This window comes from Nipponia nippon, unplaced genomic scaffold (assembly GCF_047370975.1).
Source record: "Nipponia nippon isolate SJK-2023a ecotype South Korea unplaced genomic scaffold, ASM4737097v1 scaffold_6, whole genome shotgun sequence".
Classification (NCBI taxonomy): Eukaryota; Metazoa; Chordata; class Aves; order Pelecaniformes; family Threskiornithidae; genus Nipponia; species Nipponia nippon.
Genome location: NW_028262380.1, coordinates 6,652,343 through 6,677,613, shown reverse-complemented (window position 1 = coordinate 6,677,613; position 25,271 = coordinate 6,652,343). Strand labels below are relative to the sequence as shown.

The 25,271-nt window shown below is 41.6% G+C and overlaps 1 protein-coding gene across 1 annotated transcript; it reads right to left on the bottom strand.

The window, feature by feature from the left end:
• Nucleotides 1-767: 767 nt before the first annotated feature.
• On the bottom strand, nt 768-22,258 carry KRCC1 (lysine rich coiled-coil 1). Its single transcript, XM_087736963.1, has 7 exons — nt 22,081-22,258; nt 8,296-8,402; nt 6,510-6,617; nt 6,246-6,420; nt 5,238-5,486; nt 3,546-3,645; nt 768-2,037 (listed from the first exon to the last, which is right to left on the bottom strand). Exons 1-7 carry the CDS (start codon nt 22,148-22,150, stop codon nt 1,242-1,244), a joined length of 1,605 nt encoding a protein of 534 aa, XP_087593089.1. The 5' UTR covers nt 22,151-22,258; the 3' UTR covers nt 768-1,241.
• Nucleotides 22,259-25,271: the final 3,013 nt, after the last annotated feature.

Genomic DNA, 25,271 nt, shown 5'->3' with positions numbered 1-25,271 from the left:
TCAGATCCCACATCAAGGCTCAGAAAAAAAAACTTCCTTGCAACCTGAAGGCAATAAGGGAGAAACTAAATGGTGTCTTAAGAAATTGCTTTTAAATGATCACTTTTCAGAACTGAACTGTATTTACTCAACCCAGCAGCTTTCAGTAAGACATGACACAGGCTTCAAATCCTCTGCACAACCCCAGCTCTGCACAGTGCAGGCAGACATTGCAATTCCTCTCTTCCTCTTGGGCAGCCTGCCTGCCCCAGTCCCTGTAGGGACTGATGCATTTCCAGTGTCCATGGCTCACTGAAGGTCTCATCTGAGAGTCCTGGGAGCAACACAAGAGCTTGAACCCCATCATATAAGCTTCTCAATTAATTGCACTTATGTAGGACATCAGTGCTCATGCCACGATAACATAAATCCATATTGTGAGTGAAGGTCTGGTGACGCGGCTTTTAAAATGGAAATACAAAGCTGCTACTGATTTTTCAGGGTATTGTTTGGACCACAAATCTAGCTTCATTCTAACATTCCTTCTGTACATTACTTTGAGTGAATGAGGCAGCAAGTAGCCTCATGCTAGCAATTATTTTTGCATACTGCACCTTTTCTGTGTTTCCTAAATTAAACTAAAAATCAGGATTACAATGAGAAAAATCTATTAGACAATGTATATCTGGCAACCAGTTGCATGTTTAATTGACTCATTTTCCACTCAGAACTGAGTGAAAAAAAAAAAAACCAACAAAAAAAACCAAACAAAAAAAACCCAATAGCAAACAAGGTCTGGAATCAAAAGCCTTTCACATTCTCCTTTTAAATCTGCCACAGAAATGGTTACAGACATGGCCGGGAACACTGTAGTGCCCTCATTTATCTTACGAGTTTAGTACTTTCCTAGAAGAATAATAGAAACCTCACTAGTAGGCACCATTAATATTAGAAAGAAGCTATACATTTTGGTGAAATTCCAACAGTATTCTGTAAGCTACTAACCCTTATTTGTGGTATGTTCCAGAAGAGATTACAGACTTCGAAACTTGCATCACTGCAATGGCTGCTGTATGTGTAAGATAATAAAAACTGATGCCTACCTACTGCCCAAAAATTTCACAAGACAGACTTTTTCTCGCTTCCGGATTGGAACAAAAACTTTGCTTAAAAAAACGAAGAAAAGAAGTCATAGTATAGTACCAAATGGTTAAGTGAGTCTACAAACAGAATTAACCTCTTAAAGCTAAACAAAATCTTTATCAATATCCCAAGACAGATTCATCCCAAAGTAGCTCCTCTTCTCCTTTGCAATCTGTCTGTGGCTTCTTTTTATCCTTTTTGTGCTTTTTGCTCTCTTTCTCAGCAGGGTTTTCTTTAAGTCTTTTGTCTTTGTAAGGTCTTGATTTCTTGTCATTTACCAAGTCTATGTCAAATTTAATTCTCTTTTGCTTCTCATTTTCTTTTCCGAAATCTGCACCTTCACTATTTTTCTTTCTTTTCTGCTTTGTGGCTTCTTTCTCATACTTCAGCTCTTCACTGATGTATTTTTCCTCCTCAAAATGTTTTATCTGAAATTTCTCTTCTTTTCTGTAGGAGCTGGTAGAAGTTTCAGCAAACATAAGTTTGCAGCAGTCTTTAGATTCCTCAACTGAAAGACTGAAGCTCTTATCTCTGATGGTGGCCACCTCAAATGCTTGCTCTTCTTTACAGTATCCCTTGTTATAGCGACAATTAAGTGTCTTTTCTAGTGCATGCTCATGAGCTGATGGCCAGCTTGGCGATCTGTTTTCCCCAGTATTTGTTGATGACTGGGTTTCTGAGAAAAGGCTGGAATGCTGGCCTTGTTCACACTTAAAGTTTGAAGATATAACCTTGCCAAGGTTACTTCCTCCTTCAATGTTTTTATTTTGAAACTCTTCCTCTTCTGCTTTTCCTAAATACCTTCTTGGCTCTAGACATCTAGTTTTCTGAACTTCAGTGTAATCCATTAATTCATCTTGAGAGGAGTCATATGTTTTCTTTGATTTCTTCATGAGATTGACAAGTACTGTTTCTCTGCATAAATTGGATAGAAAGTCTTAGTTATTACTACTGACCAATTTGCTTAGCATCTGTTGAGTTAAAAAAAAAATAAAATTGTCTTTCCAGAGTTAGAAAAAGAACATATTCGAAGTGTGTTGTTCTGTGTAACTACATGGACCCTGTTACACATGATCATATCTGTAAAGCTGAAGTTACAAGGAACAGATTCTATTTTTAAAACTGAAAATCCAGTATAACTTCATGAAGACCAAATGAGTTTCTTGGGACCTATGGTGCTGGAAGAATAAGATGCTTTTAAAATGACTGCATACATTTTTAAAACTACTGTTTAAAAAGAAAATGTAAGGTTCTCTCTTTTTAACTGATCTCCAATTAGCTGCAGATAAGAAGCAATTACATTATATACTGACTGTCAAGTAACAAAGTTACTAATTTCTTTATGAGATTCATTCTATTGAACAGTTGCAGTACAGTAGTTTCAGGCAAACTGTGTGACCGCACAGCAGAAACAGAACAGAAACAACCAACCTGGATTGCTAAAAAACCCAAACAAGATACAAGTGCTCCCAAGGCAAAACTAGCTATCAGTTTGTATTCTACTCTCCCTTTGCTCTGGCTGGAAGATAAAGTGGTGGATGACAAAGATAATCCCTGTGGGAAGGGCAGCTCTGAAGACCCATCCCATAAATCTATCTTGTTCTGCCTTAATTCACCAGCTTTATACATTCATTTTGTTAAACTATAGATAGGCCTGTAGCAGTTTGCTACATTCCTGGTTTTGGGGACTCTAGTTCTGTTGACTAAACATTTAAAATCATATCAGTTCTACATCAGTCTCTTGTGGTTACATTATCATTGCGCCTTCACTTAAAATACGTCTTATCAAAATGCTTAACACGTAGCAATTTTGATATTTCGCCTATTTGCACAGCAATCTCTAAAAGTACATCTTAAATCACCACAATATCCATTCTGCAATTAACACAGTCTACAAGCCCTCTTCTGGGTAAAAGGGAAAGTGCAAGAGCTATCACCTATCCCACAAATGATCGTATGCCAAATGTAAGATGCATGTTGATGAATCCTGAAAGCAACACGATTGATGGAGTCTTAGCACTTTTCAGCATTAAGGTCTTCTTTGCCCCATCAGTAGGAATCTTTACGTTCAGACCATTTCCTTCCAGAGTGAGCACTGAAGATGCTGTACCAAAACAGGTGCTGCTATCCCCAGATTGCAAAAAAAGTGGGAAAACTGTGCAGGTTTCAGGACCTTTCCCCTGTGGGTTGTCATTGAAGAAGCAACTGTGGGAACTCTAAGACTGAATTTCAGTCACAAGTATGATGTTTAAATGGACAGTGCTCCTTTAACCCAGTAAACCAAACAACAAAAAAAAAAACCCAGACCAAAACAAAAAACCCACCAACTAGTCAAAGTCACTTAACAGCAGACAAAAAGGCTAATGAAAAAGTTTGAAAGTACAAACTACAGAGCAATAGTAACAAAAGACTTATTGACTTACTTAATCCGGTGCTTATTTCCTTGCACGTGGGACTGGTACGTTTCTATAGATGTAAGTGTGACGTTACAGATGGAGCACATGTAATAACCAACTCCAACTCCTGAAAAGAAGGAACTTGTAGGTTAGAGAGACTACAAATGAAAGGCAAAACTCAAAGTACATCATGATCCCATCCCATGCAAGAGTCCTAACATAATGTTCCCATAAACAATGTTTATAGACAGATATAAAGTCTCTGCTGCAATTCTACACTACAATAATATTTATGAAGGTAGCTGATGAGGTGTACAGTTGCAGTGTAACCATGGTTTAAGCATTAACAAAGAGTATTTCTGATGACTGAAGTGACCCAAGATAACTCCAGTAAACTGTTGTCAAGTGCTGATGAGAATGAACTGTACTGAAAAATTAAATACTATTGTAAATACCTGACCCAAAATGAGCACCAACACATACCAATCCAGTCAGTCCAGATTTAATTAAAATAAGGTCAGTTTAAACATTATCTGCTCAAATGTTCATGCAGCGTCGGTTCAACCCTGTGAAAATGCTGAGGGATTTGTCAATACAGTACATTATGAATATGGTACACGGAGTCTCAGGCAAATATAAGGTAAGGTCAGATGAGGAAAATCCTCGTGTTTTCTAGGTTGTCATTTTCTCCTCTCCTACAAGCTATGTCATCCATAGACCTAAGTATTCTGAAACCAGTGAGTAACCTTTTTCCCCGTGCAAACCCAAGAGCTTCATCCATTAGCAAAATGCAGCATTAATTCCAAGGGGCTATTGGTTTGCATCAAAATGTATTATTTTGTTTAAATTATAGCATGAGTTAATGAGAGCTGTTTTATACTAACAATGACTTTTGACTATCAGGTAGGATTCTGAACTCCTTACTAAAGAAAGGATTGACAGTTCTGTTGCACAGGACCAGATGATGACCTTAAAGGAAATTAAAGGAAGCTGCACAGCAACAGGGTCTTGGCTTTGGACACAGTGCTTGAGCTGGAGACAGTCCTGATGGGATGCTAGAGAACAATGACTGTTTAGGAAACAAATTTCCTTATGTGGGAAGATCGAAATAATTATGACAACCAGCTTAATGAATAAAAGATTAAGGGAAGACATGACACCAGTTTTCAATTATTTAAAGAATGCAACAGAAAGGAAACAAATGATTCAATTCTTGTGTCTGCTTCTTGTTCTGTGCACAGTGAAGAAATACCTTGTGGTCAGAGAGAGCCGAGTTCAATGTCAGTAGAAGGTTTTAAGATTGAGAAGGTAAAGAAGTCGTAGGAAATGTTCCTTATGGAGGCTGTGGAGCTTCCAGCACAGACGGTTTTTAAGAACAAGGTGGATGAACATCTTAAGAATGACACAGATACAACTGATCCTGGTCTTGGATTTAGGGGACTGGGCTATTTTCTACGATCTTTTGAATTTGATTGCAGAATTCGATGAGAACTGGATTTGGGTCTCCAAGTCAGTAAGAAATATTTTCCAACCTACAGCTGTCAGAGACAGAACTTTAGCAGTTCATAGACCAAAGAGAAAGGAAGAAATGAACTTGTTCTGTAACACAGGAGAAGACCACCATTTCCTTGCACACATCAGAGTAGTTCCTTGAACAAATCAGAACTGAGCACTTGAGCTACACTCGGAGATCGTAACACTTGCTCATGTTCTCCTTACCATTTATGCTGGATTGTGCAGGAACAGCTTTGTCTCCCAGCTCCTCCAATATCTTTTTCCGTGCTTCATTTCTTCTGTGTTTCTTACCAACATAATGCTCCTGGGCCACGAGTGGATTATTGAAGGGAGCACAGCAGAGCTTGCAGTACTTGTCTGGATCATTTAACTTCAATCTTGTGTTGGAGGATGACGAAGACTCTTCAGCTTCTGAAGGCAGCAAGGGCTTCTCAGCTGATGGCTTCTGTAAAGCTGGAGACATGGAAGTAGAGGATAAATCTGCTGACAGCACAGCAAAGGAAGGGCTAAAACAATTTCATGGAACAAAACAGGTGACTGCAGAACTACAGAGCTAGAAAGGAGAACAGTTTGCTGGGCGCTGAACTACTTGCAAGAGGACTACAGAATATCTTAATCCTTGCAAGCATATGAAAGTACAGACTGATAAGGAACACAACCCTGGAATATTCAGAAACCCCACCATTAGGTATCTAAAAATCAGCTGTGTTTGACGTCTGGTCACTCTAAGGTCCTTATACAGTCCAAGAAGAGAGATGTACCCTGCAGAGGGTGATGCAGAGCACATACAGTATGCTCCAACTTTAAATACAGTTCAGCAACTTCTACAGGACTAACACCAGTTAAGTGTTTCTCGCGGACTAACTGTTTTTTAATTTCTTATCATATTAATTCATCAGAGGAACATCTTGTTGGCACTGCAGTGAATTCTCAGAAGAACAATAAACACCTTTCATTAATAAAAAATCAGAAATATTTGCCTTTAGTTTCAGTCAACGAAAGATAGGGAATTTGAAAGCAGGGTTCCACGGCTTCAGAGTTGCACAGGGTAGTATCTTTGTTTATTCACCTAAGGAGTTACCACAAGACAGCTCCACAACTTCAGCAGAATAGGAAGGCATAGAGACATGGCAAGTGTAGGAAGATGCTTCTCTATATTTGTTTCAGAGAGTGACAGGAAAACACATGCAAAGCAAACTATTTAGTTCTTACCACAAACAGGCTGCATGCTCTGTGCTGGTACATGGGCTTGGTCTCCTGATAATTGCTTCAGCTTTTTAGCATGGATCTTTCCCAAGTAGTGAGACAAAGCAACAATTGGGGAAGTAAAAAGCACATTGCAGAGACTGCAGTATTTGTTTTTGTCCAGTCCTCCACTCCCATCCATCTGAAATCAGACAAGGGCAAGCTCAGTTACAAGCATGCACTGAAGTATATAAGGCAACATTTTATTTAGTGATGAAGAGAAATAGTCACCTGAAAACTGATACAATCCGTTTTCTTCTGTTTGCCATGCTCCTGCCTCTTATCTTTCTCACCACGCATTTGGATGTAAAGACGAACTTTCTGAGTGTGCTTTTTGCCCTGGGAAGAGGCTAGAATTATTCCTGTTTCAGTAACAAGGATCCAAGCAGTGATATATCCAGTGACTGGGACTTCATTCATCAAAAACTGCTTTCAACACTTGCCAAATTGTATTTGTATAAAGCAGAGCCACAAGTGGACAAACGCCAGCTCATGTAACAAGACTACACTTTAATCAATAATATAGTATTTAGCATTACTCGTAACGCTTTGCCTCGAGCAGCCCTCAGAGTCAACTCTCAACTTTTTGGGGAACCAAAAATCCTGACGTGTTCCCCTTACAAACAGGGATGCTAAAATAGGTAAGGAAAGGAATGCAGCCATGCCACAGAGCACGTCTGCTGTGCTCCTTTACCACTAAGCCTGGGGGCTTGACATCAAGGCTGTCCCATGTCAGGGCACAGAAGAATAACACGCAGCAGGACCTAACCTACCTTCCTAAATAAAACGTCTAGTCTCCCCAAACAGCCAGTAGAGAGAAAGAGGTTTCCCTGGAAGCTGAGTTGAACTATCTCCAGCTTGGAGTCAGTCTATGGAGATTTCTACACCTTTCTGCTGACGATACAATAGTACCTAAGTCCAGGTACCTAAAATTGGGTGTTAACGTATACTTCCCTCAGCTGCAATTATTTTTTAATTCTCAGATGCTCTCTGAACTCATAACCTTCAAACTCTCGTGCTTGTAATGTACTTACCCATGTGCCACACTATACAGTCGTAACCTACAAAACAAAACAAGTAACTTGTCTTCTCTGACCTGATGCTTTTCAGATGTCTTTTAAGGATTCTGAGGAGCAGTGCAGGATATTGTAACAATATTAGCAAAGAGAAAGAGGACCTATCATACCTGGCTACACAATACAAGCACAACTGAGAAAAGCCAGTTATTTCCATCAATTCATTTTGTAATGGTGAAGTCAGGTAACTTCAGAATTGCATCTATTATCCTCAACTGGATTTTGACCCGAGAAACAGAAAATCAAACCGAGGGTCTGAACTCTGTGAAGTTCTCACAGTACAACTGCTGCTTAAGTTAAATCAAAGTAAGGAAATACAACACCTCGCAAGACCTGAGTCTTCATAATGTGAATAGCAAGAAAGACTCCTGACAGCAACTGACATTTTAAACTTTAACTTTTGCAAGGAGAAAGAAAAAGACAGAAATGTCTGTGCCTGCAAACCTGCACACCCTCAAGATCAAGTTTCAAAATAAAGCACACTTCCCCATGTCTACAGCAATGTCCCAAGGCATCCAGTTATTCCAAGAAATGCCTTCAGCGTGATTCATGCAACCTGCCTCAAGCAGACACTGGTGCACAGAGCAGCACGTGAGTATCGCTGGGCGAAGTGTCAGAAGGCATGACCTCCATCCTCTATAGCTAGCACTGCCCTGTGCCATATATATGTTCTGGCTCACGTGGTGCAGATCGGCTTCCATCCCATACACAGCATGGCCTGAACCTGCTCAGTTCCTTCTAAAATCATGCTGCAATATGCAGGTAATTGCCCTTTACTATACTGAACCCACAACTTTCACATTCAAGTCTGGTTAATGCCTAAGCCTAGCATAAGCCTTGAGAAACACTATAAAAAGTCTTTTATAACACGCCATAGAAACCCCAAACAAACAAACCAAAGCCCCAGTGCTTGCTAGGAGAAATTCTCCTTTCCAGCCTACCTTATAGTGTGACAACCTTTGAGGCTCAGATTGCAGCACTGCCCTGCAGACCTTACAGAAAGTGTCAGTGAAAAGGTCTTTCCTTGTTGCCTCATCTAAAATGTCATCTAAACAGAAAGAATAAAAGACAAAAATCAGCCAGTAGTTAGGACAAGATATATTTGCATGTCTTTGCTTACACAAAACATCAACCACTTTAATATTGACATGCAGCACAAGATGAAGGAACCAATGTTCTTCCATTGAATCACACCACACCTCGCTGTGGCTTCAAAGCAATGCTGTAAAGCCACCTAAACCTTCCTACTTACAGAAGTGTTGCTCTCATGGACTTATAAACTATTACTGTAAGAGCAGTTGGACTTTAAAAACAAAGACAGGGACTCTTCATTGGGTTTTCAGTCCACTTCAGATAGAGAAAAATGTCAGAAATACTTGACTAACGGTCTAAAAAGAAGGACTTCAACTGGACTAGATCACACAGTTAGTTAAATACGGGAATACTCCTTAAAGAAGAGATTTAAAGAAAGTCTGGGAGTAGCTCAGTACATGGAAAGGCCAGGAGGTCTCAGATGCTTAGGAAGGTTGTACCTGTGTTCCCTTTAACGACTTAACCGATTTAGTTATATGGGGAAAAACTGCTCCAATGGCTTGTTTTGATTTTCTTTGCCCTGTTCCCAGTTAACTCATGGCCTATATACACTTTAATTCATACTAAAATTGGCTCAGCCTTGAAGCTATTCCTGAATAAACGTATGCACAGGCACATTTGACCTGGGGGGGACTCTCTAATAAGCACTTAAAAGCAATACCAACATCATGTCAATTAAGAGAATTAAACACACCCTTCAGAAGAGCATAGCTGTGCTAGCAAAACCCTCACAAAGATAAAGCTACATCACCACCCCAGTTCTTTCTCCTCTTAATGCACTTAATTCATTAGGGAAACCAGTTTAACTCATATTGCTTGAAACGCTTCTCTGGTATAGGCTATGCTTTCAGGTAACAAGTTTACTCACACTGCCATACCACCAAAACTTGTTCTGTGATGACAAACTCTAAGACTCCCTGTTTCTTTTTCACCCCCAGCGGGTCACACTAATTCCAATTAAGCTAGAATTTCACTTTTTGGCATGCCCTGCTCTTAAAAATATGCCAAAGGTAAACAAGTTTAAAGCAAAAATAAAGGAAGCCACATAACTAGACAGTTCAACTAAACCGTGCTCTTCAAACGAAGCTCAGGTTAAAGGGAAAATATTGGGGAAACTATCGTGATGTCTTAATTGAGCTTAAACCCTTCTAAGTTTACCCAACGGTCCATCCTGGAGGCCACACGTGGAGCAGCTGGCTTTCCGTGCTTTGCACACAGCCCAGACAGATCGTGGGCAAGGAAAGCGTGGCTCCCCGTGGTCTCAAGGCTCGGTGCCAAAAGGCATCTGCAAACCCGTAAAGGCAATCAGCCTTTCTCTTCATTTCTAAAGACTGCTCTCTTGGCCTCTTGCCAAAGCAAAGCCAAGTCCAAGCAGACATGAAAAAACAGAATCAAATACCGTGTAGTGTGTCCTCTAACTCTAAACGACGGTGCTAAGCTGTGGGATGGTCAGTTCACACATGATTAAGGAAGGACTAGAGTCTACCCAGTCCCCTGTGTGTGCCCTGGACAACACGACTGCCATCTCTGCACAAGTTAAAAGACGCTTACAGCATGAATTTCAGTACAAGCTGTATGACATAACTTTAACTGAGCCAGGATCACCCCAGGAACGCAGCTCCCGTGGAAGCCTGAAACAAGGAACGCCAAACTGCTTTGACAAGCCAACATTAACATGCGCAGCCAGGTGAAAATCTATCAGCAGCTCCATGGGCACTGACAAAACCTGAGGAATGGCAGATGCAGAAGTCTTTCTCAGACCGTGTGCATGGCTAACCCCCCTTCGCCTTCCCAAAGCAGCGCTCCTGAGTTATTTAACATGCAGATTTAATAAAGCTGGCGCTGATGAGGCACTTGGCTGAGATTGCAACAATGACTGGGTATCAAAACACCGCTGTCTAGCATGGTTTACCGTCAGTCCCTGATACAAGAATTCATTTTCTAATAAAACCTTTATTTTCATGAGGTACAATGGCCAGGTGACTAGTCCTTTAGAGCTTTGTTTTCTGTATTTTGAGTCATCCAGAAATGTTCAATATTCTACAGTTACTGATTCACATAGCTTAGCTGCTTCAAGCAGAGGAGGGAAAGAAAGACGGACACAATCAACAATTTGAGTTCATCCACACAAGAAAATCCAACTTCGTTCTGGGCATTAGATGCAAGGTGCCATCTTGCACCCGAAACGCATGAATTGCCAATGTTTGTAGCAGAAAAAGCCACTTACAGAGGAAAATTACATGAGTTTGTTCAAGTGTACTGAACTGTAAAACCAGCTACCTAGAGAAAGATAACGGGAGCAATATTCTCTATTTAAAAAAACAACAAAAGGCAAATTGCAATGCAACTAGGCACAAGTCTATGAAATACTATTATCATGGGCAGTATTCACTATATTGCAGCTCGCATAACTTCTCACTGGAAAGCAGATCTTTGTTTCAAAGACAGACTTCTTTATGTTAGTTAAGGACAGTATTCTGTGCATATTTTCCTTGACTTCACAGTGACCTGCACAGCCTTCTTGGCAGACAAAACCCAACCAAGTGCATGCTACAAAAAATATCCTAAAAACATTGTAATGTGAAATTAAAGTTGGGATTTTAATTCACCTTCTTGGCTGACCACTGCAATGGAAAGATTGGATTATAGGGACCAGAAGTCTGTTTGTCCAACTATCTCCTATTGTGCCTCTCGGAGCTGTCCTGAACCCTGCTGTGTCGTTGTCCTCAATGGCATTTTGTGGTAACTGATGAATTGCACTAACATGTATTCTAGGGACAAATATTGCTCTTTATTGTCACAAGAGTTGTTTTCATTCTTCAATGTCATAAAAAGGCTGACGGGACTTGACTTACTCAGATTCTTTCTTCTTTGTAAATTTATCACATCATCTTAGGTCTCGTTTCTCTTTATAGCGTTTTGTTTTCTATTTCTCATTAAGTCTTCCCATTTTTCACCTCCTAACACTGTTGTCCCTCTGTTTTGGCTCTGTCTTTTCTCAAGATAATGTTATGCTGCTACAGCTGAGACAGCAGCGACAAATACCGAGATTATTGTAGTTCTGCAAAGTCTCCTACCTCTGTCTAACGCTTGTAGCATTGCTAGGCCCAAGAATTGGTTTCCCCTGAGAGAGAGATCCACAAAAATAAAGACACAGAGTTCACAACAGTTGCCTTGATTTTGGAACCTTAAAGATTTGCTCTACTCAGTTTTCTCCGTGGTCGCAAGAAGACTATTGACACATATCACATGAAACAGGCGGCGTTCGCAAACAATGGCTTGGCTGGGGAATGCAAACCATGAGCATGGTAACGTAACCTGCTTTAATGCAGCTCTTGGCACTCACCTGTGGTTAAATTAGCAATAGCATGGGAGTTCAGCTCCGGCTCTGTCAGTGTGATACAGCCAAGCACAGCGTAACCCTGGTCTGCTTTCCTTAGACCAAACAAGGCCAGAACATCCTGACCCACAAAAAGGGCACAGCAGCTGCTACCCAAGTTGGTCAGAAGCGCAGCTACTTAGCACTTCTGAAAAAGCTGGGTAGCCACTTTTAAAAACCCTGATCTGATAATTTCAGCCTGAGACCACATGAAAAACTGTACATATTAACATAACCTTTTTATTTTCTGTATAGTGAGCTGATTTTTAGGCAAATATATATGCCTTGGATAATGTATTTCTACACGGTCTCCTGACGAACTGCATGGAGACAAATTCAGGACTAAACTGATGTGTCTCTCACTTAAATCCCAACCAGGCAGTGAGTTGTAAATCGTCTTCAGTCTGGTCCGGGCAACTGCAGGCTCCTTCCCAATGGCAACCACACACATCAATAGCCCTCTTCGCTCTATGACACGGCTCTGCTCGCCTCCAGAGAAGGGTCAAGAACAAGTCTGCCCTTTCTCCTTTTAACTATGCCTCAAGACCATTTGCGACACACAAAAATGACAGAGCATGGAGTGATCTATGCTACCGCTGCCTGTGTGCAACCAGTTCTATAAATATTAAGCTGAACTTGAGGTCTTCAGCTTTCAGATTCACAAGACATCTTTCCTGGCAGCTAAGAAAAACTTTTTTAAAAAATAGCTTACCTTACCGTTTGTAACCAAGCCATCTGAAACTTTTCAGAGAATCAATCAAAAGCAGTAGCCTTGCAGAACTGCCATACTGACCTTGTCATTTTTATGCCTCCAAAATGTTTAAATAAAGGTACTGGTATCATGAATTCGGAGCAACTGTTTGGATCAGCTTTTTGTCATTAAGAAATGGTTCACTGCAAAACAGACCAACTACTGTTTGTCACAAGGGGACTGCTCCTTAATAAAAGAATATGGATTAAAATGTTTTAGAAATATAAGACATGAGATTAATTCTTTAAAATAAAAGATATAAATGTTCATGCTGCATGATGAAGTCAACCAGTAATTTTCAGTGTAGCTTTTCCCTTATTTTTAGGCTATTCCCCCAAAAAAACATTTTTTTTTTTATTTGTCAATGGCCCATACTTTGGAGGACAAGTCAAGTCTCTGGACTATCTGGACTGGAGTCCTTAATCCAGCCCACACCTCCTATTTACTAATGACCCAACGGCAATATTTTCTCATGTGATTCTTAGTAGGTCTTATGGGTTTGTCCTTGCCACAGTTTTCTCAGCTGTATTATGAAACCTATGGTACTTAGTACTGTCACAGACATGCTGTGAGATCTCATGTTTTGTGAAGTCCGCTGACATCCTCAGAACAGACATACTATAGCAACAGTAAATATTAAGAGCAGTTTACGTATCTAAAAGGATGCACGAAGTAAAGTAGCGCACAAAAAGGAGCTTCTGGCAATCAAAGGATGAATCTGATCCCACTGAAATGCTAAGAGCAGCTTTGCAAGTGACTTCAGCACAGCCAGTTAAGCTCGGATACTCGTAAGGTCGTCCCATTAAAGGAAGTGCAAAGATCCCTCAAAGATTTAACACGATGTTCATGGGAAGTGTGGAGCACTGGAGCAATCCCCTCTGGCTTCTGGGCTCAGAAATCCTACCGAGCAGATTGGTGTTTCTCTTCAGTAACGGCCCTGTTTTCAGTGTCAGCGATTGTAAGGACTGATCCTGGGCGGCATAACTTCTGAAAACACAGGTGATCCAAGCTTTGTTGGTGTTTACAGATGTTAACATCAGGTAAGGCTGTCACTAAAAGATGCAGGGTCTCATATGGTATATTAAAATGATTAGCTTTGGGGCTTCAGTAGTCTTAAGGGTGCCTCGTTTACATGAAGATATGTGACCACACAGGGCTGAAAACAAGAGTGCAGTTCTTGATTTCCAAGTGTCTGGAAGCACCAAGAAGGATTAGAGCCTATTTCTAGTGGGTATACTACAAGTATAAAAAAAAAAAAAAAAAAAAAAAAAAGGAGCTTCTGCTCCAATCTAAGGTGGCACTGACCACATCAGGAGGATGCACACAAACGCAAAGGAGCCAGGATGATAAAGGACAATTACAGAAACATGAGGCTGCATGTATTAACCTTGTGTATTTATAGATTTCTTATTTCAAGCAAATGTAATTATCAACTCACCAACACAACATCTGCCTCACCTATACCATTCGCTTTGCCCCATTATCATTCCTAAGCTCTTAAGAAATATTTCTTTACAGAGGAAACCGGGCTGAGAAATGTACCTGTCAAAGCTGATTAGATAGCATGGGAAATGAACATTCAAGTACCACCCAGGCACAGAGGGAAAAACCCAGCAATAAACCAGGTAACATCTTCCTGTTTCATCATGCTTCACTTGTATGCCCAGAAAGAAAACATGAAAGACAGTCTAGACTTCCACAAATGGACTACTTATAAGCTGTCCTTAAAAAAGCAGATATTCACACAAAGAGAGAGAAAATATTATCATTGTTGGACTGTCAAGGCCGAAGAAAGCAGAACCTGGAGACCACTGCTACCCTTAGTGATGATCCATGTTAGAATTAGCATAGTCCCAAAGGGAAAACTAGAAAAACAGGTGAAGTTTTCCATTTTCTTTTTGAAGAAAGAAATAAAATATTTTTGATTCTTTTGACTACTAATTCTCAGCAGTCATTATAGTATTTCTTGTGATTAAGTCAGCTCTTTTCATGATTTAAGAGCTTAAAGTCTAGGACACAGAATAGATGTCAAAAAGATTTTTTTTTAATGAATCAAAATGCCTATAAAATACAAAACAGCAAAAGACACACACACACACACACAAGTCAATCTGTATTCCTTCTTGGTTTTGTAACACTATTAATTTATATTACTCATCTAAGATAACTTGGCCATTTTAATAAAGGGCTTCTTTACAATCAGATTCAAATTCCAGATGCACTGCAGAGGCTATGGAGCCCTAACAGAGAAGGAAGATGGGGGTGAGAGGAGGTAAGAGAGGACGAGGCTGGAAAGATAGCTTTATGCCTCTGCACAGAGAAATGGGACAAGGCGGGTTCATTCGAGATGCTAAAGACTGGTTATATTTCCACACTATAAAAAAGTTTGAGAAACCTACCTGAAACCAGACAGCAGCATCACTGTCTGTCTTCAAACACTGCATGCTAATGAAATACAAGTGCAACTTCTCATTCAGCAAAAACGCTGGCTGCCTTCTTGTGCTTTATTACTCAAGGTTACCAGGAATCCCAGCCTGATTCAGTACTAGATCCTTTTCCAGGCACCCTGGTAGTTACTTTATTTAGATAGTACCTCCACAAAATATCAGAACAGCCACCCCCTCCCTGGGCTTCCAAGTATCTGCTGTGCCAAGCACTCCTGATGCCAGAGACAGACTGGAAAGCTGCCTTCCTATACAGTCTGCAGAATTAATAAGTGATCACGGACTGCAATATCATGCAGCCTTGTCCTAAACAGTGCTTTGGTTCTCCCTGCTCATTTAGTCCTTGTCCTCTTTATTGATACAGCCAAAGTGAGCCCCTTACTGGTGCTAAATTCAGAATGATCTGGGTATTAAATACCTCATCTCATGCATGTGTCACGAGAAAAGGATGCACCAGCTCTGGTCATGTTTCAAATGAACGCTAAGACTGCTTGCTATCCTACTACTTATTACCCAGCCACCCAAATTGCTGTTTTAGTAGTGCGGATTTATAAACATATATAGTTACTGATACTCCTGGATGCCTGTGTTAAAATCACATTGCAGGACTGCAATAAAAACAGTTCACTCGAGACCTAAGGATGAGATCAAGAAAGTGAAGGTCAAATATGCCTATGGAAAGGAGAACTTAACTGTTAATGTCATTTAGTCGCATCCAAAAGTGACTTAAAGCAAAAGAAAACCAAAACTGTTCAGTGTGCAGGTCTGATGGGGAGACCCTGGGTCTACTCTCAGCTCTGCTGCCAACTTGTTAAACTTCGTCAACACCCTGAAACCTACATTCTCAGAGGTAGGTATGTGTGTATTTAGGCATTTACGCTTGGAAACTCTGGTTTTCATTTCTGTCCATCTTTGATTCCTGCAACAGTACCATGGGAGAAATTAATTACCTACTGCAAAGGGATGAGTTAAAATTAATTCTTATGAACTTAACTGCGTTGAGCTCCTCACATGGATGGGCCTATTCAATATTATCCTAAACAACAGAATTGGCATAAACAGTCACTTGAAATTACTCCTTTTAGTTAGGGTACAAACAATCTTGGTTTAAATTCCTTGGTTTTCTTAGAAAACAAGCATTTCAAACCATGTGCTTTCATAAGTGACTCCAGATGCCAACATCTTGCTATTTAAATATGAAATAAGTAGAAAATATCAGAGAAGGACACAATTCCTCCTTCCCACCTAAGCTGCATTTTACAAGTTACCTTTTGAAAAGCACTCAGTGAGCTACTGCCAATAAAACACAGCTCTGCTATAACTTCTGATGGTGGTGGCTGCTCCACGCTTGCACAAGAGATGGAACGGTTCCTCTTTCTAATGGTGCTGTGGCCTCAAGAGACTGCAAGTCCCATCAGGTCCTGATCAAAGTTAATAACACCAGCTCAGCTTCACAGGGATCAGAGTACACTGGAACTTTGAGCCTGGTGAGTTACAGCTGTAGACAAGTACACATGGCCAGTCCTGAGCACACACAGAAAAGATGGGTCAACCCAGCCTGGGAGAAGCGATGATCTCCACATTCCAGATGGCAAAAATACACCTAATACAGAGGGGGTAAAAAGCTGTGTAGTCTTATTTCGTAGCCAGCAGTTAAAGAAAATAATCCAGTTCCACAGGAAAAAAAATGAGTACATTTTCAGCTGTTTGCAAATGATCCTGTCTTCTACTCTTCTCTGAAGAAATACCGTCAATGTATTTGCTTCATTACAGTTCCCTCTAAGTCAGTGTTCTGTTTAAGTCACACTTGGAGTTCTCCTTCGTAATTTTATTTTTTACGATGCCACCTTCGAAGCTTGAGATTGAGATGTAAGCAAATAATTTGATTCAAATCTGATGTTTTAGTGAGTTGGTTTCACTGTTACAAGTCCTCCATCATTAAGACAAGCTATGAATCACTGAAGATTTATTAATTACCAAAAACCACTCAAACTTTACAAAGACTGGTGCAAGAAAGTTTCCTAAACACATCCACTTTCACTCTCATAAAAATGACTTCTCATTCTTATCTCCAAGGTGATTTACAAAATGTCTGAGCAAATGGAAAAACCTGTTATTAAAGCAGTAGATCATAACAATAAATGTATGCTTAAAACCCAGCATACTTTTTATTGGTATAATTTTCTGACTGGCATCTTCTGAGAGCGTTCGGAAGACACAGAAGCAAAATACTTCATTTGAAGTGAAATTAAAAGCAGTTTGACATAATAGTGAATAACATAGGTGAAGACAGAGAACATCAAGTGTCACCTGAATATCCAGGTGGTATCCAATATACTTACATTCTTGCTCATTCATTTAGCATTTATAAAAATACTTCTCCAGAGATGTGCTTTATGCAATTATTTTTTTAATGTAGAGAATAAACGCAGCCTAAATTAGTAAACAATGAGGAGCAATCAATAGGCAATGAGGAACACATTCTTGAAAAAAGATCAGCTTGATTGTTTTAATGTTCAAACACTGAAATAATGCGCACTGAGAAGGCAATGGGAACCGCAGGCGCTCAGCATCTCTCTTCACAAGAGAACGGAAGTAATTTAAATTTTTTTTTTTTTTTAAATCAAAGTAACAGAGGTAGATTTTGGAAACCTGGAACCAAACAGGTTGCCTAATAAAAATAAATCAGACTCTTGGTGTCTAAATTTAAAGATGATGATTTGCTTACTGTTTCTCGGTTCTCACCTACGATCTTAGAGGCACACTCAGCATTTTAAATTTTTTTTTTTTTTTTAAATCTTCTTCAGTGGAACAGCAATTCAGTTAAGGCATTAAAACACTGATGTGAGAAGGCTCAGGGACATTTTAACATTACTGTACTTGTATATTTACTACTTGAATGAAGTTTGAGAATGTCTTTTCAAATTTAAACCTTTGCTATCTGTTTTTTACTTTTACTAGGTTAATTGTAGAGGAATCTTTGTGGCACGCCATGTAGGAAAGGCAGGGAAAAAAAATCTTCCCTCAGGGAAGTATAAATGTGGTAAGAAAAATACTAACATTAATTAAAATATCAGAGATCAGGTAATTTAAAAAAGCCTGTTCAGCCCAGGATTTTCTACCACTTGATTAAAAAGGAAATGCTCCCAGCTTTAGTCTATTATTAATTTTTCTTTCCCAATTCTTGAGGGTAGAGAAGACAGAAAGCAGAATAATGTAGTAAAGAAAAAGTCTAGGCTAGAAAAATCCCTTAAGGCAAAGGTATAAAGTTTCAAGTTCAAGGTAGTAAACCCACAAAATGACACAGCCAAATTCTGCCCTCAAACGCCAACAGCAAACATGGTATTTTAATGAAAAATAGATGGATATACATGAATCAAGTTCAGCAACTGCAAGTCCTCAAGAGCAAATATTGACCCGCGTATTTTCTCATTTTACAAGCCCTTCTGCATGGCTGTCTCCAAGGCACATCTGGACCAGCACAAGCGATGGGGTTAGCACATCTTACCAGGCTACCACCTGTCAGCCTCACAGTAACTGAGCGTGCATGCTGAAGCCTGTCCCAGCTGCAAAGTAAAACAGGTTAATTTACATCACGTGCACTACGTTAATTTGCTTTACTCTGCAAGCAAGAAAGGCAGGAGCCTGCATGCAGTCAGTTATCTCATCTCAGCTGACCGGCTGTAACTTTACATGATGTGCAAACTCTATTGCTTGTAATCAGGCAATCCTATTTCTACGCCGTAACAGGACAAAAGATGAACAAAAGCTTGAATGCTTAGAGTATCAGCTGTCCAAAACTGCAGGCAAACAGCATCACTGAAATCCAGTCACTTTTGGTTGTGGTAGAGCGGGAAAACACGGTCACTGTACAGTAGGAGTCAGAAAGCAACCTTAGAAATAAACTAAGATATCCATAGATATGCAACTTAGAAAGGGCAGGCAAAGATAACAAATGTTAAAACCCTTATCAAATACACTGAACTGCGGTATTACAGCACTGTATTCCTACACGAGGAAGGGAGACTGAACCAGACAGATTTCGATTTCTGCAGTTTCTTCTGAAAGACATTTCTCCAAGGAAACAATACTGTCGTAGCACTAAATTTTAATTTTGACAGCGAGTTTAGTCACTGAATATCCTTTTGAATGATTTGGTTTGTTTTCAAAGCTCAGGTGATCATAAAAAATGAAATGCCAAACTGGACTCTGTTGTTTGGAAACGAATGCTGTTAATGCCGGCACTGCATGTTTCCATAAACTAGTTTCATCACTCAAACTGTAAGATTTTTCCCCCACAGAATACTCTAACAAGTTAACTTACAAGCATGTATACGCATCTTTGAATACTACATGTTATCACAGATTTGACTAAGACACATGGCTAAGGCTGCACACAGGCACGAGGCCTTTGAAGCGTACAACCACACCACCAAAACAGGGGTTAAACCTAGCATTGCCCAAACCTCCTCAAATGCACAAACTAAACCAAAACAGTGCTAAAAGCCTTGATGGCCAGAGGGATTTGTGATCTGCCCTGACACACAACAGAAGCAGCTTGCAATGGATGTGAAACACAACGCTCTCCCTTTTGCTCAGGGCAAGCAAGTAACAAGACACTTTGCCTGCTCTCTTAGTGCTCTGAACTCAGCCAGGACACAGAAAATATTTTAAAGCATGAAGATCGAAATACAGTATATCAATCACTACTAATAAAATTAAGGTGTCCACTTCTTGCAACACAGTTCCTTAATTCTCTTCATTTTTTTCCCTGTTGGTCCAAGTCCTCTTGTTTCCACTATTCTGCCTCTGCTGAACACCACACTGACCTCTGCTCCCCGCATCCTATCACACCCAAGAGGGCTGCACCAGCCTGTCACAGCTGAAGCAGACTGAAATCAGCTATTCTGCTTTTACCAGGAAAAAGTTTCATTTTTTTTTTAAAGTGTCAAATTATTTTTACTACAAGAAATTGCTCAGGATTTGAGAAAACAAGTTTTTGATTTTTTTAAATTTCTGTAAGCACATTTTGAGCCAGCTGTACTTTACTTCTTGAAACACACTGTCAAAACGTGCATAGGGTGCAACAGAAGGCTGATTAAGTCTATGCTAGGTAGTTGCTCCCTTCTGAAGAAGAACCTAATGCATTAGACTTCTTAAACACTGCAAGACAAGCGGCTAGTTTCCTTGCCAGGCATTAAGTTACTTCCTTAGGATAACAGACCCTTTTCCCTTTCCACTCTGTCGTGGTTTAACCCTCCTTGGGTCTTAAGAACACATAAGAAATGCACCTCCCAATCCCCACTTTGTAAACTCTCTGAGGCAGGTTTAAGACAAGTTACTTACCCTTCTGCCCAGCTCTCTTCTGACATATAAACGCTTCCATACAATCGTATGACAGTAGTTTGTGCAATGTTATTTCCCAGCCTACTGTCAGTGCTATTTAGGACGGGCTTGTGGAATGCTGGGTGAGAAACACATGATCAGTGAATTGGTACCTGACTCCTTTTTTCCCTCCAGTAAGTGAAAAAGATGTGTAGAATAGAGAAGGAGGGCGAGAGGAAAATTAGTCATACACCGAGTCTTGAAAAAGGATGTATGGTTCTAACTACAGATTAACTACACTCTTACAGGTACCAAGCGTTTTGATCTTGTTGCCACTGGGTCAAAAGAAACTCCTTAGGCTAAAACAAACAAACAAAAACCCCAAGGGGTTGTGTGTGTGAAGAAATTAGCAAGAACTGTTGCCACATAAAGTTTCCAAAGCCAAAAGCTACTGCTAATTTTGTATTTAAGAAAATGATACCCTCCCTCCCCAACAGGCTATCAAACCAGAAATGACCCATAATACCCATTTCCACAGCTTGTTTGGCACAGGTATGAACTGAAAAGCATAACCAGCAATCCTTGCTCTGTCTGGCTCATGACAAAACCTGGACCAGCTGTGCGCTAAAAATAAGGGTGTGAGATACCTCTAAACACTGACAATTTAAGAAACACAACCTTCAGACCTTTAAAATCCCTTGAAATTCCTAGGAGGTCAAAGTAGCTTTAAAGTTAAAGGCTTTGTTGCTAACACGCCAAAGCACATTTTGGAGTTCAGGAACATGACAATTAAGTTCAAGAAATATGTGTGAAAAATGGAATTTAAACCTAAACATAGCAAGACCACATTCCTAACTTTCCCCAAGTATATTCCTTTGAAGAGTGTACATACTTGTGTTGCTTCTTTCCCTCCAGAAAGCTGACTGCCTAAAATAGCTGTCAGCTTTTTAAACAGTGATTAATTCCACCAGAGTTATTTCTGTTGAAGAGTACTACTAAATTTAACTGACAATGGGGAAATCTGCTGTTAACGGATGTTTCACATATTTAGCAAAAGCTCATGTTTATGCATTGCTATGTGTGTGGCGCTTTTTTTTAAACTTTTCATTATACAACTGAATAGTCAATGCTTATAAACCATTGCCCAAAGCCTTTCAACATGCAAGTATTTTATACCCATTTTGAACAGCTTGGTGTTCCTGGAAGCTCAAGACTTTTTTTTTTTTTTTTAGGTGCTATTTGCTAGATTTCAGGAGAGATTACCTGGGGAGGAGAGGACATGGAAAGCTCCCATCGCTTCTCAGCCACGACCTTAAGATTCAATTCAAGGGTTTTATATCACAGGTCTGGTGTATAAAAGTAACCCATTTGTCATCTTACTGTCCCAGAAGCACGAGATTCGCTTATGAAGCTCAAGCAAGACCCCTTTGCACTGAAGAATTAAATGTAAGATTACTTTTTACAAGCCGCGTATCAAACAGTTTGGACCAATGTGAGCTACCCTACCTGCTCCTTCCACACGCAACATACAGACAAGTATCTCATTGCGTTTTACTCCTCATTAATTTCTGCCTTTGGCATCAAACGCCTATTACTTGGCAATACCGGCATCATGAGAACACACTTTATTTCACAGCGGGAACGGCACTACCGTGCCCCTACCGCACGCTGACAGGCCCCTGCACCGCCTCTCCCCTCACGGCCCTGAGGCTCCGCGGGGCCGGGCCCCACTCACCTTCGCGGCGGGCGGCAGCGAGCGGAGGCGGCAGGGAAGCCTCCCCGTCCCGCTCCGCCGCCGCCGCCATGGCCCCGGCGCCGCTGACAGGAGCCGCCACCGCCGCCCTTAAGGGCTCCGCGCCGCCGGTGGGGCCTTCGGGGCCGGACACCTTAACGGGCCCCGGCCACCGCCTCTCCCGTAACGAGCTCCTCCTGCGGTCCGGCTTCACCCCGCCACCCTCAGTGCTTTAACCGCTCCGGCGGGTGCGCTGTAACCCCCGGAGCCCAGCGGGTCCCGCCGGGCCCCAGCCCGCCTTCACGGCTGCCCTGCGCCCGGCCCGGCCTCCCCCTCAGGGGCCCGCAGCCCACCAGCTGACTAGGGACTACGTGTAACTGACTAGAAACTGCCACGAACTACTAGCAACAAACTCGTAACTGCCTAACAACTGTCTAATTACTAGTAAGAGCCTAGTAACGTTGTAGTAACCACCTGGTAACTACTAGTTAGCTCAGTGCCTGCCTAGTAACTTCCTCCTAACTGCCTACTATGTGACTAGAAACCACTAGTAACTGCAGGCCTCCTCACATTGGGTGGCTCCTCTCTGCCCCTGGCACCCAAAACACCCCCAAAATCACCCAGATGGCTGCCAACCCACCAGCCAGCCCTCCCCTCGATCACCCCATCCATCCATCCATCCATCCATCCATCCATCCATCCATCCATCCATCCATTATATCCATCCATCCATCCATCCCTCCCTCCCTCCCTCCCTCCCCAGGGCCGAATTACGCCCACCCCCAGAAGAACAGGCAGTCTTAATTGCCCCCAAATTTTCCCCACTGTCGCCCCAAAAAGGGGTTTCATCGGGACGCAGGGCCCACCCTCGCCCTGCAGGTGATGACATTTAGCGTTTAAAGCTGAATGACAATGGCAGGACAAGTCCAAGGAGCACCCACCTAGGACAGTTGCTTTTTTCCCTCTTTTTTTTCCCATTTTTCTCTCTAATTCATGGCTTGTCTGAGTACTGCTCTCCACAGACCAAAGCTTCTGCGATTGAATTTGATAAAATTGTGCTTTGGATAATTTTTTAGAGGGCAGTAGAGGGTGCTGTTTATTCTCCTGTTAGGAGGACGGGGCCACTCACCCCTCCAGCCCCATATCCAGACAGATCCGCAGGGCAGAATAACCTGCTGTTGGAGGGTCAGCCTTGCTCGGCACCCCAAAATCGTGCCATGCCTTTGAAATTCAATGTGTTTCCAAGGGGTTGAAAGTAGGGTCACTGCTCCAAATAGGTATTTAAAATGCAGGAATCCCCATTACCAGCCTCTTTTGGCCCTCTCCAGTGTTCCCGGTGTTTTGTTGTTTTGTTTTTTTTTTTCCCCAGAGTGACAGTTTTATCACCATATTTTTGCACACAGCTGGGTCTGAAACCGTGGCCCGGTGGTACCAAGGGTGTGATGCGCAGCCAGATGGCTGATCTCCTCCTGTATGACCCAACTGAGCACACACCACCGTGGCATTCGCCGGGCTGGAAGGGGAGAAATGAGACTTTTGCTACGCTCTGTCTCAGCCAAAATGTTTGGGTTTTTTTTGTGATCTGAAGGGGTGAGGGGTGCATTGTACTGGGTACACCACGGACTGTGCAGAGACCTGCTCTGTTGTAACGCTGTCTTAGAAGGACTTTGATCTGTTGGGTTTAGTTGGCTACTTTGAAAAGATATAATTACATTCTTTGTTATAGTTATATTCTTTGTTATTCTATTCTATTCCATATTCTTTGTTATCTGGGAATCAGAAACAATATTTAGCGTGATTAATGACTGGGTTCAATATAACCACGCTCCAAATCAGTCTTTTTTGAGAAAAAAAAATCAGCACCTAATTTTGAGGTGCTAAAGTACTGCTGGCAAATATGTATATCTAAAAGGCACTTACACCCAGGGGAATTCAACATGGGTAACAGGTGAGACCAGAACACCTGATGTTACATATCACACAAGCAGAGCATTGCAATTAAAATTGTAATTGCTTGTAGAGGCTAATTGCCTGTGGTGACTTTTCTATGCTGCGCAGGGTAAAGGCTGGGAGGTTTGTGCTGACGGCTCCGCAAGGGCTCTGGCCCTCCTCAGGACAAGTGGAGGAGTCTGCTTGTTTGGGGAAGATTGCTCATAATCACATGAATACCTGGATCACCCTGAATTTATAGAGCCGTGGATTGATATTGTTTGTGCTTGGCACGCGCGGGCAAACTATAACACAGGATATTTGTGCTGAAGTGTGATACCATACTTCATCTGCAGGCAAGGAAAATTGCCAGAAGCTGTTAGCAGAAGATGCTGAGCAGTTCTGTGGCTGTCTTGAAGAGCACGATGATACTTCCCACTGCCTTGGCAAAGTAAAGCATTTCTTTTACAGTCTAGGGATGCACAGGAATGACCCTCTTTATTTCTCTGCACCTCGCTTTCCCTGTTAAAGCAGACAGGTTTTTCTGTGCAGCACAGAGGTGTGGGAAGAGGTTTGCAGACGCTGATATCTGTGTGGTGCTTGGAGATCCAGGAGGAAATAGCATCAGGTTTCCTGGGGCTGGGAGGGTGAGATTAGCAGGAACTAGCCCCACAAAGTGCTATTAAATGATACAAAAATGCTGAACAACGATCTGGTCTGGGTTCAATTTCCACAGCAAGGTTCACTCTTGCACATGGAGGCCTTCCCTTGTGTCACCCCGAAGTTGTACTGGCTGCTGGGGGCAGAGAGCAAAGCAAGGGCCTGGCTGCCCAGGGGTTTGGGCTCACTGGTGCACCCTCCTTTTCCACTCAGGTGGCTCAAATTCCCCCATCTCTTCCGCGGCTGAGCACTGGAGGTGGGGAGTGCCCTCAAATGCAGTGCTGTTTCGAAGAGGTTTCGTGCATTCAAAATTTATGCGAATATCTAAGATATTGCTTCCGCAGCCTGCGCCAAACCGCTGCTGTCCTTCCAGCTCCTTCCACGCTGCTCCGTGCGCCTGCCGCCACCGGCATTTGGGAAGTGACGCCCCTTTTCCAGGCTCTGGTGGCGACAGAGGATCATGAGAATTTCAGGGTGTGTGTTTCGCTGTTATTCCTGCCTCTAAACACGCCGTCCATCTCCTAGAGGGTAAAAATAAAGCAGCATTGTTTAATTTCTGGAAAAAGCCAGATGACAGTGGAAGGGGTCAGAAATATGTATACCAG